This window comes from Myodes glareolus, chromosome 4 (genome assembly GCF_982192425.1).
Source record: "Myodes glareolus chromosome 4, mMyoGla1.1, whole genome shotgun sequence".
NCBI classification, from domain to species: domain Eukaryota; kingdom Metazoa; phylum Chordata; class Mammalia; order Rodentia; family Cricetidae; genus Myodes; species Myodes glareolus.
The window spans coordinates 45488850-45503525 of record NC_142029.1 but is presented as its reverse complement, the minus strand read 5'-3'; the positions used below and the strand labels follow the sequence as shown (position 1 = coordinate 45503525).

Here is a 14676-nt window from a genome sequence, read left to right as displayed (position 1 = left end):
CCTTAGCAAAGTGACGAGTTCGCTTTATGTAACTGGTGTTTCAGGACTGGCTGTTCTCTCCATTGTCAGTCACAGTAGCCTGTCCAGCGATGGCAGTGCCTTCCATAATCTGCCTGTTCTGAAAGAAGTAATGATGAATATGTGCCCTGAACTGGCTTCCTTTAGCGATGGCTAGAACTCTGACAATTAGCTGATGCACTGGCCTGTGCTTTCTGCCCATCTTCAGATGGAGCCACCAGCTGCCCTTCTCCCGGTAGCTTAGCGTCCCTACTCCTCTGGTACATGAAAACCAACAAGTTTTTTGGGGGTTATATGCCAATCATCACAGTGTATGCCCCGGCTCACAGAAAACCCCAGATGAAGGTTTATATTAATCAGTGGTTACCACCTCATTCTCTGCTGAGTCTGCAGTTCTCAAGTTGGAAGACATTGCTTCAGCTACGCTAGTCTAAATGCACCTGTAGCCTCTGCCTGTTCGACTGGCAGGGACTTCTCCCCCTCCAGTTGTTTGCCAGAGTCCCTTTAGCAAGCCAGCATCTTTCAGTGGGAATCCATGTGCACCAAACTCTGTCATGCCAACTTTCACTGTCTCTTTTTGCCAGTACAAAAATTAGAGTCATAATTACGACCTTTGGGAACCTGCTTTAGAAGTCTATCTTCTTTTCATAACATGGGTGGTGATTTCCCACAGCATCCATCTTAAACATATCCATCTTATAGGTCATAGCATTGTTTGGCTGGTCCCCACTCCCGTGTTAGCACCATGAGGGACTCCTTTCTTCTCAGTGTGATTGGTACTGGGACAATCAGTGGTATAAAACAGCGGCTGAACCAATAGACAGGTGAAGTCAGCCTACCAGCCCTGAGGAGGACTACCTTATGCTGTATTCAACTCAAAAGCCAGGTGCGAGTATTGCCAAGAGTCTCCTGATAAATACCGAGCTAGGGGGTCAGGAAAATTACTTAATCCCAGTGTCACTTTAAGATGCCAAGCAAACTTGATAAATGCTAGAAAGAGTCAGATTTTTAAACTCATTTTTGTTTTCACAGTTATCTTTTATTTTGTCAATGGAGTTTGGGTCTTTGAAACTATATTGTAATATAATGTATATTTTACCACACAAAGCAGAAAATATAAAATTTTCTTGTCTTACTATAAAGCCAATCGATTTCATGTTAACAGTACCCCTAAAGGGACATCTGTGTATAGCTATGATTACTTATTGTAGAATCCCTTTGAAAGCCTGCTGTTGTGAGGGGCTGGAGAGATGGCCCAGTAATTAAGAGAACTGGCTGGTCCTCCAGAGGACCCAGGCTCCATTCCCAGCATGCCTATGATGACTTGCAACTGTCTCTCATTCCAGTTCTAGGGCATTGGAAACCCTCTTCTGGCTTTTGTGGACGCCAGGCATGTGCACAGATATACATGCAGGCAGAATTACTCATACACATAAAATTGAAAAAAAAAACTTAAAAAATCAAAACCTGCAGTTATGACATTCGAAATTTTCAGTATTTTACAGTTTTATTGGATTTATTTAACATCCCGAAACACTTAGGGAGCTTTTAAAAATGCATATTGTATCTCGTGTGGTCTGCTTTGACAACATAGCTTTTTATTGACTGAACTCCCCATTTACAATAGCTCTGTTAACTAAGATTAAAGGGTGCTTTTCAATATTTAACATGTTTCTAGTATGTCACTGAAGCGTTCTAGTCTTAACTTTTGGTCCACCACTCCCTCCCTCAGTCTAGTTCTGGTATTGTCACTTAAGATGATTGTTTTTAGATGACTCAAAGCAGGGACAATATCTTCATAGCTCCTAGCTCATTTACCTTCCAAGTGTCCATATTCAGGTGCATGACCACAGAGCCGCATCATGTGGCCATGGAGTCCTGTCTTCCAATGTCTCAAGTCACCGTTTACACTTTGTGACTGTGTGCTCCAGAAATGCACGAGCTAGCAGAGCCTGGAGCCGCGGCTGCATTTGTGTGGTTGGAAAGCTTTGAAACAGGATTTTCTCAGCATCGTAAAAGACGAGAGAGAGAGAGAGAGAGAGAGAGAGAGAGAGAGAGAGAGAGAGAGGAAAGAAAAATCATCCTTTCTCAAAAGAAATGGCAGTAATGGAAGCAACTTTTCCAGTCACAGATAAAAGCTTGAGAGTGCAAAATCAGCTTTTGAAATAATTAACTCACAGTGATTTAAATAAAAGGGGACCACAAAGCATCATGTACTGCCTGCTCCCAAATTTGGGTAGGTGTTCCTGTGTTCTTGTTATTGAGACTTAGGAAGTACATCATGTACTTGATAGGGAAAGCTAACAAAACTAGAGATAAGAACTCATTAGGTTAAAATCTCAGGTTTTTCTTGGGGCTTCTTTGCATGATCTGGTCTGTTTCGCCTCTAGCGTTACTGTTCCCTGTGTAAAGTTCTCTAGCCCAGTGATGGGAAACAAAGCGGTCTTTTGATTATTTGAGGCATTAGAAGGATTCAAGGTCCCTGTACCTCTAGCTTTTTCTCATTTATCTGCAAGGCTATGGTGAGAAAAGGAGGGGTTTCAAATCAAAGCTTCCCCCACGTCCACCATTGCCACTTGAGAGGCTTTGTGCACTCAGCAAGTCTCTTGGTTTTCCTGAGCTTGTTTATTCGTTTGTAAGCCAGTGTTTCAAATGCTCTTCTGTCTTAATCCTGTTCTGTGCTCAGGGCAAACAGGGTCAAGATAAGTTTACTACATCATACAATGCTTTACAGGTTTCAGGTGGGCCTTTTACACTTCCCATTTTGCAGAGGTGGAAAAATGGAAAGAGGTTAAGCAGCCTATTAAAGGTCACAGAACTAGTCAATGAGAGATCTGGGTTCACAAAACCATTCTGTAATTACACTGTTTCTCAGCACTGCACTGCTGACATTTGGGGGCATTTAAGGGGCAGTCCTGTGATTTTTTAGGACCCTCAGCAACACCTCTACGCCATTAGACATCAGTCACCACCACCTCCTGGTTGGTGACAACCAAGACTGTCTCAGAGTCTAGTCAGATGTCTGCCTCCAGAGCTAAATTTCCTGGCCATTTTCATGATGTGTCCGTTGCTCTTTTAACTACTCCATGACACAGTAATTTGCAGAATTAAAAGAGCTAACTGATTTTGTCTTCATAAGGTGGTCTGTTTTCTCTCCTAGCAGACTGCATAGAAGCATCATAACCACTGCCCTCAGTGGACCCTTTGTGAAACTCAATGGCCTCTTTGTGAAACTCAATGGCCTGTGCTCTCCTGTCCCACCTAGTTCTATAACCATTCCTTAATCCTGGATAGAGCACACACGAGTCTCTCTTGAACACCCCTTCCCATCTGGTAACAGTGGAAAAGTGGGAGACAGAGAAAGAAAAGTCACATGAATGTATGAAGCATATTATCTTCTCATAGCCATTTTATTGTATTATTTATTCATAGTTTTTGAGACAGGGCCTTACTATGTGACCCGGGCTAGTTTACACACTCTAAAGAGCCTGGTCTTCCCTAAAACACATTTCCCTGCCCTCAGCCAGCCTATTATCTATCTCAGTTGATCATCACAGAAAGCCCTGGAGGTTTATACCAGTTGTAATTGTCCTGTGTTGGATGCTGTTTAGGATCCTGTTCCCTCCACTGCGGTGCTCTCATTGCAAACCTTGGTGTAGGTCAGGAAATTGACATGGAAACTCAGCAGGTGCCTTCCTCCGCACCCTGAGAATAGTCATGTCCTCTGAAGCACGCTCCCTAGGGCTGCTGTCTCCTGCAAGGCAGGGCGCCGCCTTTTCCCTTTCCTTGTAACAGGGATCGTTAACTACTTGACCCTTATACTGTGGCTGGGACATAGGCACTAGCTTCTCTGATGCCATTAGTACTTCTCTAAGACCAGCTTCCGTCTGGTCTAGTGCAAGCTTCCCAAACTTTCCACTCTGGTCAGCATTATCTCTGTGTTTGGCTGTCCTGATGTTAGCGCAGTTCCCAGTTTATTGTCACCTCTGAATTAAAACACTATAAACGTTTATGACTGGCTATCATTGCTTGTTTCTCCATTATTAGAACTATTGGGAAGTTTCAGGCGTTTGATCTGGGCCTTGTTGATAGTTTGAAAATATTTTGCACATAAACTTGGATGAATCAAGTTTTGTTTTAAACTCTAAGTGAAGATGAATTGCTACTGGCAAACACAACAAGTATAATTGCATATGATTAAAAGTATCAGCATGACCTGCAGAGAAGAAGATGTACTTACCAACAGTGTTAAGGACGTAAAATTGCCTGGTAGTCTTCTAGACTCAGAATTCTGCTAACAGAATGTCTAAAAGAGTGGTTTGGACCAATGAGAACATGAACTAGATTACTTCATGGATATATAACTTTACTGTCAATTAAAACTCTATTTTTTCTTTAAAGTGGATGTGAGTCATTCTAATTACTTGATGGTTCATTTAAAAAGGATTGATTGGTTCTTGCTGTAAAATTCAATGTCTGCCTCGCCTGAGTCACTCACTTCTTTTGATTTTAGGAGATTGGTCTGTATGCTGTTGACCAGCTTTGCTCCCCTCACTTGAATTTGATGTGCAGCCTGTCATTCTGTCATGTTCTGGTGATAAAGTATTGTGTTTTTTACCCCCAGGTGGCCTTTTTGAAGATGTAGCTATTGAAGCTGAGGCTTTCTGGTCTACCAGCAGACAGCTCCCCAGCACAGAACACAGCCAAGGCCAGGAGGCAGCTCTGTGAGCACAGTGTGCCAAGATGAACAAGAACCAGAGCTGCAGAATGAGGACTTTGTGCTGAAGTTTCCAGTTTACTTGTTTGCATTTATTCGCTGAGAGTTGACTGTAGATCCACGCAAACCCAAGGCTATGCGGAAAGTCGTAGTAGCAGGCTGTCGGCAGGTTAAGTATAGAAGTTGCACCTCTACTTCCCACAGAGAGGAATATTCAAGTCTGTGCTGTGTCAGCACCACCTGGAAGCATATTAGCTAATGGAAACCCATCTGTCCTGTGTGAACACAGCGAGGAACTTCATTGGGGAGCTGAATGTTAACTGCTATAAGCCCTGGGAAATAAACTTTTAAAGAGCTCTGGGTTTGTTTAAAACACATTTTTAAAAACTAAAATATGCAATTTTTCATATCTTATTCAAAGAAGATGCTTGTTGGTGCTGTTGAGTGAGTGATTATCCAATTAAAGTTTCCCTAAGGGTGTAAAACCACGTGTGTTCTTTTTGTTCTTATTTCCTTCACCACACGCTATTAATAAATGCTGGCTTCTTGGTACATAAAGTTACCTGGATTCCTATGTGCCCAAACAAGAAAACATTGAGAATGATAAGAGCTGAGCCTAATCCTGCAGATCCCAGGCCAGCTCCTGATTTGTTGGAGAAAACTTGAGACTCGCCTAGAATCATAGAGCTTGGCTGGAGAGCAGGGACTGGCTTGTAGTTTGGACCAGGTTGATATGATCTCCCCTGCCGAGGATCCATCCATGTTTTTCCTCCCTACTGCACATTCAGGAGGACATTCCCAGAGTCTGCAACCATCCTTTCTGTGGATCTCGCCTGGTGGTGTTAATCCTAGGTTTCAGGTCACCTAATAATACAATACCTTTTGCTCCCAAACAAGTTTTCTGTCCCGTCATCCCCCAGCATTCTTTGCTGTAGGTATCACTTGCCATCCTGATTTCGCTCCTCTTCCTTGGAGTTTACCCAACAGAGCAGTGGGATTAGGGATTAGAGCAAAATTAGCTTTTCTGATTTTGTAGCTAGTGGACTGGCTTCTGCTAGATCCTGCGGTGTCTCTTTATTAAGCACAGTTGGAAACCCTGATGTTCTTGGTGTTATGTCCAAGACTCCAGCCACAGAGAATTAGTCTGACTTCACTTAAGCTGCTAGGCTCCCAACACCATGCTGACTTTTCGTGCTTTTAATTTTTGGCAGTACAGAACAAGATTTCTTGACCTCAGTACTTTGTCCAATGGGCCTGGATGATTCTTTGCTGTAGGAAAATGCCCCGTGCACACAGGTTCAGAAGTATTTCTGACCACGACCTACAAAAACAGGCAATATGTTCTCTTCCCAGCTCTGATGTCCAAGTTGTGGGCACATGGTTGACAGGACTGACTGCTTTTAAGAAACATTGCTGCAAGAGAGGTGGCCCCAAAAGCAAGACTTGGTGACTAGCTGCTGTTATATATCACTGATCATAGGAGTTTGTAAAATTCTGAGCCTTCTGCCTCGGGGCTGAGACTAAGGGTCTCTTTGTGTGTGACTGTTCAGCTTGAAAGATGCTAATGGTGGTGGATGAGATAAATCAGATGTACTGACATTTAACCTGTGCAGTCAAAGGATTTTCCTCGGCAGTAGTTCTGCTGTGCTGGAGAAGAGAGAAGCCATGAGCATACAGATGTATGTTTATGGTTAAAGCAGTCATCTTTCCAAAGATATAACTGAGAGACCATGAGGTGACTTAGTTGGTAAAAGGCCGCGGCATAAACATGAGAACCTGAATTTGATCCCAACACGAATGTGAAAGTGATCACTAGTAGATCACTGGATTCCATGCAGTCTACCATATTGGTAAGCCCTAAGTCCCCGTGAGAGACTTTGTCACAAAAAAACAAGGTAAGTCCTGGGGAACAATAGCTGCCGCTGGTCTCTGGCCTACACTCACACGGGCACAAACATGCACGCATATGTAAAAACATACATAACCTCCTCAAAAAGCATGCCAGAATATTATTCTTATTTACTAACTTTGTCTTGCTAAGTTATTCAGAGTCAAATGTCTAAGATCCCCCAATTTCCATTTGTGGTACAAAGAATAATCAAGTCAACTACATTTCTGGTGATCTACAGTGGTTCGGTGAGGGGTGGCAGGGACAATGAATGGGAGAAACTGAGGAGCAGGTAAGAAGAGACCACACCCATGCCCACAGGACAGGTGGGCTGTTAGTGTGCTTTTAATTTCATCAGCCATAAAATTTAAGCTCTCAGGCTTACTGGTCTCCACTCATTCTTCCGTGGTTGGGAAAGGAGCCCCTGCTGAGCTGGTGTTCCAAGTCGGCTGATAATGTCTACTCAGTGGGAGGGTCCGAATCTCTAAGGGTCCTGTGGATCCAGACAGGAGGAAAAGAGAAATAAAACCCTTCTAAATGCAGTTATCTCTTTGTCTAAATAGAAGACCCTTGCTTTGTGTATATATGACAATGGACAGAGGCACACGGAAGAGATTTAAATTCAGTTCCATTCTGATAGGAGGCCATGAAAGAATTGAAATGGGCTGTATAGTGAACTCTGACACTATGAATCATGGAACTTACTCCATAATCATTTCCTGTGTCTTGTGACTATATATTTATAATTTCAAAATCTACTCAGTAGCACTACAAGATAACAGAATCACAGAATTTTGGCACACCATTAATAGGACCAGAGGCATGGTAAGAACAAGTTGCCAGTCCATGCTCTAATCTCTAAAGCCTGCTATAAATAAGCGGTTCTATAAACCCAACTCTCACCTAGTATAAAATTACAATAGATAAAACTTTTACTGGTCACCTATAAGTTTGACCAATAAATGCATGTTTTATTAACTACTTCATGCCAAACAAAGTTATGGGTTCTCCAGGGAAGAATGGTTTTGGCTCCTACAGCTCACCGTCTAATGGAGGGAGCAGACAAGAAGCATGATGTTGTATTATGTTAGCATTTTGTCTCATATTGTGCTATGTTATTTCAGAAAATAATAAAACTGAGCAAATGAGGTAAGATGGGAGGTATTATTGTAGAAAAGAAAATGTAAGTTGAGCTTAAAGTCTGTATAAATCTTAGGTGCCATATTTGACCAAAATACTTACATTCTCTTGGGGGTTATAATCCCAGGACTCAGAAAGTTGAGACCAGAGCACTGCAAGTTCAAGGCCATCAGAATGGGCCACGTAGTGAGACCTCATCTCAAGGCAGCTCCAACAAGAGTACTTTGAAGATGAGTCATAAAATAGATTGCATACAAACTACAATATTGCCAAGGGGTTTCTGTCCTGCCCAGTCCCACAGCTGTTCAGTCCCAAAGAAACAAACAGTGGTCTACATTAATCATAAACTGGTTGGCCTATTAGCTCAGATTTTTATTTACTAATTCTTACGTCTTCAATTAGCCCATAATTCTAGTCTGTATTAGCCATGTGGCTTGGTACCTTTCATCAGCGAGGCATTCTCATCTTGCATCCTCTATGTCTGGGTGACAGCTGCAGACTGACTCTTTCCTCTTCCCAGAATTCTCCTGTTCTGGTTGCCCGGCCTCTACTTCCTGCCTGGTCATTCCACCTCTACTTTCTGCCTAGCTACTGGCCAATCAGCATTTTATTAAAATACAAATGACAAATCTTTACAAAGTGCAAGACCATTGTCCCACAGCACTACAGTTTTAATGTCACTTTGCCAAAAAATAGCTTGGCTAAATAAGGGTCCACTAATATTAGCCAAACTTGATCCCACTGATTCCAGATAAACCACCTGACTAGAACCAAACACAGACAGAACTGTCCCTAATTAAGCTTGCTCAGTGCTGCTACAACAAAAATGCTGACATGTTGAACAGTTTTGCACGGCAGGTAAAGGCACTTCATTTTCACTCCTGTACATTGTGTGTGGGGGAGGGGGGCATTCTTAATGTAAGTTGAAATATTGGAATCTGCATTATGCTATAATTTAGGGATGTAGATTGACTGATATATCCTAATCTATACTTAGAATCACCATTTATCTTACAAATCTAGAGCAGAGGGAGTTCCCACTAATCTAAAAATTCTATACACTTCAGAGTATACAATCAGGACCACTTGGTATGATTATATGCAACAATTGCTCCCTTTCCACCCTGAGACGCTCAAGATTTTATCTTCCAAATCAGCCCATTAGTTCTTGATCTCAGGAGGATGTAGGAGAGCCCCATGGAGATTAGCTATTATAAGTAAGTGCTCCAGTTCTAAGAATGACAGGCACAAACCTGCTTGAAGCATTTTAAAATTCATTGGATCTGCACTATTAATTTTTTAAGGGGCTCAATTTTCATGTTGGAATAAAGTAAACCAGCTAGTTCTCAATCTTGTTATAAATTAAGAAATCCTCTAATTTATTCAAGGTTCAATAAGCAGCGTATAGGGTTTATAGCCCCATCGATTAGTTCTGCTTCCACTGGGCCCACCAATGACCTTCTCCAGCCCTCTGGTCAGAAGGGGAACTGCTCTTGGAATGATCCTGTTTTTTAGTTTGTTTTCTATGGCTGTGATAAAACCAGGACCAAAAGCAACTTGGGGAGTGTGGTGGTTTAAATAGGTCCCCTAGATTCATGTGTTTGAATGCTTGGCCCATAGGGAGTGGCACTTTTAGGAGGTGTGGCCTTGTTAAAGTACATGTAGCTTTATTGGAGGAAGTGTGTCACTGTGGGAGAAGGTGTTGATGTCTCATAGATCAAACTACACTCAATGTGGTACGCAATCTTCCTGCTGCCTGCAGATCCAGATGTAGAACTCTCAGACACCTCTCCAGCATTGTGTCTGCCTGCATGTCACTATGTTTGCTGCCATGGTGATAGTGAACTAAACCTCTGAACTCTAAGCTAGCCCCAGTTAAATGTTATCCTTTATAAGAGTCGCTGTGGTCATGGTGTCTATTCACAGTAATAGAAACCCTAACTAAGAGACAGAAGTTGGTACCAGTGACTGGGGTATTGCTGTGATAGGCCTAACCACGATTTTCTTTGGAGGAATGTGGACTTTTGGAGTTTGTATTAGCAAAGCGGTCTGGAGTCTTCCTGAGGCTAAGGTGAAGAGATTTGGATTAATTCTGTTGGCAGAGGCAACCTCAAAACAGACTGGTATTGATTGTGTTGTGAGGTTTTTAGTGGCCACTCTTATGAAGATCTATAATGAAGAAGAGCAAGCTGAGCAAGGAAAAATACAAAATGTACAGATTGAAGAGAAAGGGGGCGCGAGGAAATAGAAGGGAGCTGAGTCCTGTGTTCAAGGAGATAAACAGATTAAGAAATAGAATAAAGGGAGTGGTGACCTCTGGGTAAGACCCTATCCAGTTAAGCTTCCAACCTGTGAAAAGGAATTAAAGAATATCTTAGGTCCAGGAATTGCTGTGGAACAGTGGTCTTTTATCCTGTCACGTGTATTATTTTAATAAAATGTTGATTGGCCAGTAGCCAGGCAGGAAGTATAGGCAGGAAGAAGAGAACAGGAGAATTCTGGGAAGAGAAAAGTGAGTCTGCAGTCATCATCCAGACACAGAGGAAGCAAGATGTGACTGCCTCACCGAAAAAGGTACCAAGCTACGTGGCTAACACAGACAAGAATTATGGACTAATATAGGTTATAAGAGTTAATAAGCAGCCTGAGCTAATAGACCAATCGGTTATAATTAATATAGGCCTCTGTGTGTTTCTTTGGGACTAAATGGATGTGGTACCTGGTGGGACAGAAACATCTGTCAATACAGGAATGGTGGTGCATGCTTTTAATCTCAGTACTCTGAAGGCAGAGGCTGGTGGATCTCTGAGTTTTGAGGTTACCCTGGTCACATTCCAGGACATTCAAGCTTAGGGAGTGAAGAAAACATCAAAATCAGAAATCTGGTAAAGATGTAATTGAATAATGGTCCATGTTCCAGCCCCAGCAAGCAGCAGAACTTGGCAGCTTCAGTCCTAAGGTTCTTGAATCATATAGAATCAGGGATAGAAGAAAGAGGTTTTGAAATCTTTCTTCATGGCTAAGGAAAGCTGCTGAGGCCAGGCATGTGCCATGGTTGTCCCTATTTGGAGACACCATTGTGTGAAGTTGTGAAGATGAAGCCTGAATTGCTTTGGAGAACCCAAGATGATAGAGATGCCAGAACCAGGGGATACCTGCCTATGCCAGCTGCTAACAGAAAGTGGAACCAGCCCAAAAGAAAAAAAAAACTATGTTGTAGTCAACTAAGCTGAAAGGAACTCAGAAGAGCATTTTGACATCAGATATGGAGATGCAGAGTTTGGAGTTTGCCCAGCTGGTTTTTGGTCTTGCATTGGTTCAGTATTTCCTCTCTATATTCCCTTCCCTACATTTTGAAATGGTAATGCATATCTTTGTGCATTGTATGTTGAAAGTATGTGTTTTTTATTTTTAATTTATAGAAGATTACAGTTGAGAGAATGCCATGAATTTCAGAAGAGACTTTGAACTTTTGACTTTTAAACATTGTTGAGACTGTGATAGACTATAGGAATTTTTGAAGTTGAACTTTAAACACATTTCGTATTATGTTTTGGCTACAAGCCTATGGGAGCCAAGAAGTGGAATGTAGTAGTTTGAATAAGTGTGGTCCCCATAGACTCATGTATTTGAATGCTTGGCCCATAGGGAATTCACTATTAGAAGGTATGGCTTTGTTGGAAGAAGTGTGTCACAGAGGGTACAGGCCTTGAGGTCTCATATGATCAAGCTACACCCAGCGTGGTACACAGTTTCTCCATGGTGCCTGCAGATCAAAATGTAGAACTCTCAGATCCTTTTCCAGCATCTGCCTGCACGATGCTCTGATTCCTGTCATGATCATAATAGACTAAACCTCTGAACTGTAAGTCTGTCCCAGTTAAATGTTTTCTTTATAAGAGTTGCCATGATCATGGTGTCTCTTCACCACAATAGAAACCCTAACTAAGATAGGAGAAGATTTATTTGACTTACCCATCCTTATCATAGCCCATAGTTAAGCCTAAGGCAGGAACTGAAGCAGGGTTCATAAATGAATATTGTTTACTGGCTTTATATCTATGACTTGTTCAGCCTGCTTTCTTATACAGCCCAGGACCACATATCCAAGGATGGCACCACCCACAATGGGCTAGGTCCTTCCACATCAATCATTAATCAAGAAAATGCCCTACAGATTCACCAACAGACCATCTAATGGAGACATTTTCTGAATCGAGGTTTCTCATCCCAGACAACTTTAGCTTGTGTCTAGTTGACAAAAGAACAACCAGGACACCTTGTTCTATGTATTCAACTTTCCTTTCTACACTGCACAGCCTTATTAAGTTTACCGCATAAATCTTTCCATATTTTAACATTTTTATGTATTAAACCTTTATTGCTTGTTTTGGAGACAAGAAATGAGAATGTTTTTATTGTCACAATTTGTTCCTTCACGTTATTAGTGTCTGTTACAAATTTCAATACATCTGCTAAAAATACTCAAACCATGATTTCCACCAGTGGGGAATCTAAAACAGTCACAGCAGTCGGTTGCCCATTTAAAGGTTCTGGTGCAAACTCTTAAACTTAAGGAATACAGGGATTTTTACCACAATGGAGACAGTACAGTGTTGCCTAAGCAGGAGAAGCTCTGTCACACTTAGATGAATGCACTGTGGCCACAATGTGACATGAGGCTTCCCTCTTTCTGACAATCCCTCACCTATTACTGCCTGAAGCAGACTAATCAGGCATTTGCTCCAAACTTAGTGTTTCACAAGCTGTTCTGTATATCTAGTTGCCTCACCTCTTTGTTTTGGTTCGTTTTGGCCAACTTCAAGCCTAGACATATCTAGAAAGGGGCAATCTCAGTTGAGTAATTGTCTCCATCAGATCGGCTTGTGGCCATATCTGTAGGGTATTTTCTTGATTAATGATTGATATGGGCCCACTGTGAGTAGTGTATCCCTGGGCAGGTACTGTTGGGTTGTATTTAAAGATCAAGCCATGGGGAGCAAGCCAGTAAGCACCGTTCCTCTGTTGCTTCATTCTGTTCTTGCCTCCAGATTCCTGCCTAAGCCCCTGCCTTGGTTTCCCTGGATGATGAACTGTAACCTGTAAGCCAAATAAATCCTCTTCTCCTCAAGTTACTGTTGATTGTGGTGTGAATCACAACACCAGAAACAAAAATAGAGCATCTGTCTTACTTTATCCCTTCCTTCAGTGAACCTGGTCAAAGTAATGACCCTCATTGCACCCACTCACCCAGGATCTCTAGGTGATAACTCTGAGAACAGATCATGTCTCCCAGTGTGGAAATCTCCTGGATTTATGCCTTCCATCTGAAGAACCAGTGGCTCTTCCCACCTGGTTTCCCCAGCAATGTCTAAGGAACAAAAGTAGAGGACCCAGAGCCAGAGTTATGGCCAGGTAGACAGAAGCTGCACATAGGTCAGATGTAGGCAAAGGGCATCTGCCAGCTTCAAGTGGAAGGGCACCATGGTCCTAGTGGGACAAGTAGGCAGTTGACCATCTGCCAGGTGAAAGTATTCTGTAACAGGTACACTCAATATGCATGCCCACCACCTCTTCTTTTCCTGTTAGGGTAGGGTTGTTGGTTGCTCTGGTGCAGAAACCCCAGTTTAGCTGAGGGCTCTTGAAATAGTTACCACTTGCCCTGACTGTCCTAGGATGATGGAGGCCACAGCAGGCTTTCCTTGGCTGGAAAAGGAACAGAGGGGTGGGGGGCACAGTGCTCACAAAATGTTGAAGTCTGTTCTGTTCTGGATAGAAGCCTGTTGAGGGAAGCAGTATGTGGGAGAAAAAGCTCCCTCTGGCCTATAGCTCTTTTCACTTGTCGCTCTCCTTGCCCCTCTTGAGCGATGCCACTTTAGGAAAATAATCACTCGTTTATTCTGTTTCCCAGATGAAGGCTGGGGCATTAGTCACTGTGGTTCCCTCACCTGAGACTTTTCCTTATGGAATGGTGTCAAAAGAATAAAAATTAGACATCATTAATTGTGTATTCCTTAACATTATTTATTTTACTTGAAGAGTATACTTGTAAACCCACCACCCTTTCTTCAAAGAAATTACTCAGTTACAGTTCCTCTTCCTCCACACAGACATTCTAAATAATAAACTTTAGAAAGGACACTGTAAATGCTATAAAATGCTAACGTGGTAAAATATTAGTGTCAATATCCTGAATTATTCTAATAATCGTTATTATTTTGTTAGAGATGGGATCTGGCTAGGTAGCTCAGACTGCTCTGAAATTTGTGATCCTTGTAAATGAGCTTCTGAGGTACAGGGATTACTTGTGTTCCATTTCACACCTAGCTACAAAGGCTTCTAGAGATCAGATGATAGTATAAAAGGGTACTGGAAATAACATTCCGAAGTTTAATCCTTCCCATCTGAGAAGAAAAGAAAGAGTGGCTGGGCACAGACTGTCAGGTAGAAGCTGTTGCTTATTGTTGATTCAGAGAGAAAAATGAAGTGTGCTTTATAAACGTGCAAAGAATTTATCAGTGAATTTTAATGTGAGTTAGAAATTCCTGGAGGGTTCTGTGAGGTACATTTCCCATGATAGTAGTTAACAGCAAACTTAGATCTGGCTCCAAAGTGGGAGTGTGTGTATTCCTTTGTTTTATTCCTTTAATGCAAGGAATTCTAAATGAATAAAGGCTGTCCATGGTGGGAGAGCTGGTAGATAAATTCTATGTGCATTTAGCAGTGTTTCTGAAACCCATGCCATCAGGCCTTGCTCTGGATGGGATTAAAGTTCATAATGAAGACGAGACAGAATCTGAGAAGAAAACATTGCATAGCATGGAGTGATGGGGCTGAGCCCTGAGTGTGCCCCCCACAGTCATAGGGATCCAAAGAGCTCACTTTTCTTGAACAGAAGACAGTACTCAGAGAT

The 14676-nt window shown here is 42.2% G+C and overlaps 1 protein-coding gene across 1 annotated transcript in view; it reads left to right on the top strand.

Annotated features, from left to right (window-relative positions):
* Window positions 1-5220, top strand: part of Ube3d (ubiquitin protein ligase E3D) — a 140546-nt gene extending 135326 nt beyond the window's left edge. The window contains exon 10 of the mRNA XM_085689468.2: window positions 4643-5220. Within this exon, the coding sequence (XP_085545594.2) occupies window positions 4643-4663 (21 nt within the window). The 3' untranslated portion in view covers window positions 4664-5220. The remainder of the gene's footprint in view (window positions 1-4642) is intronic.
* The last annotated feature ends 9456 nt before the right edge of the window (window positions 5221-14676 follow it).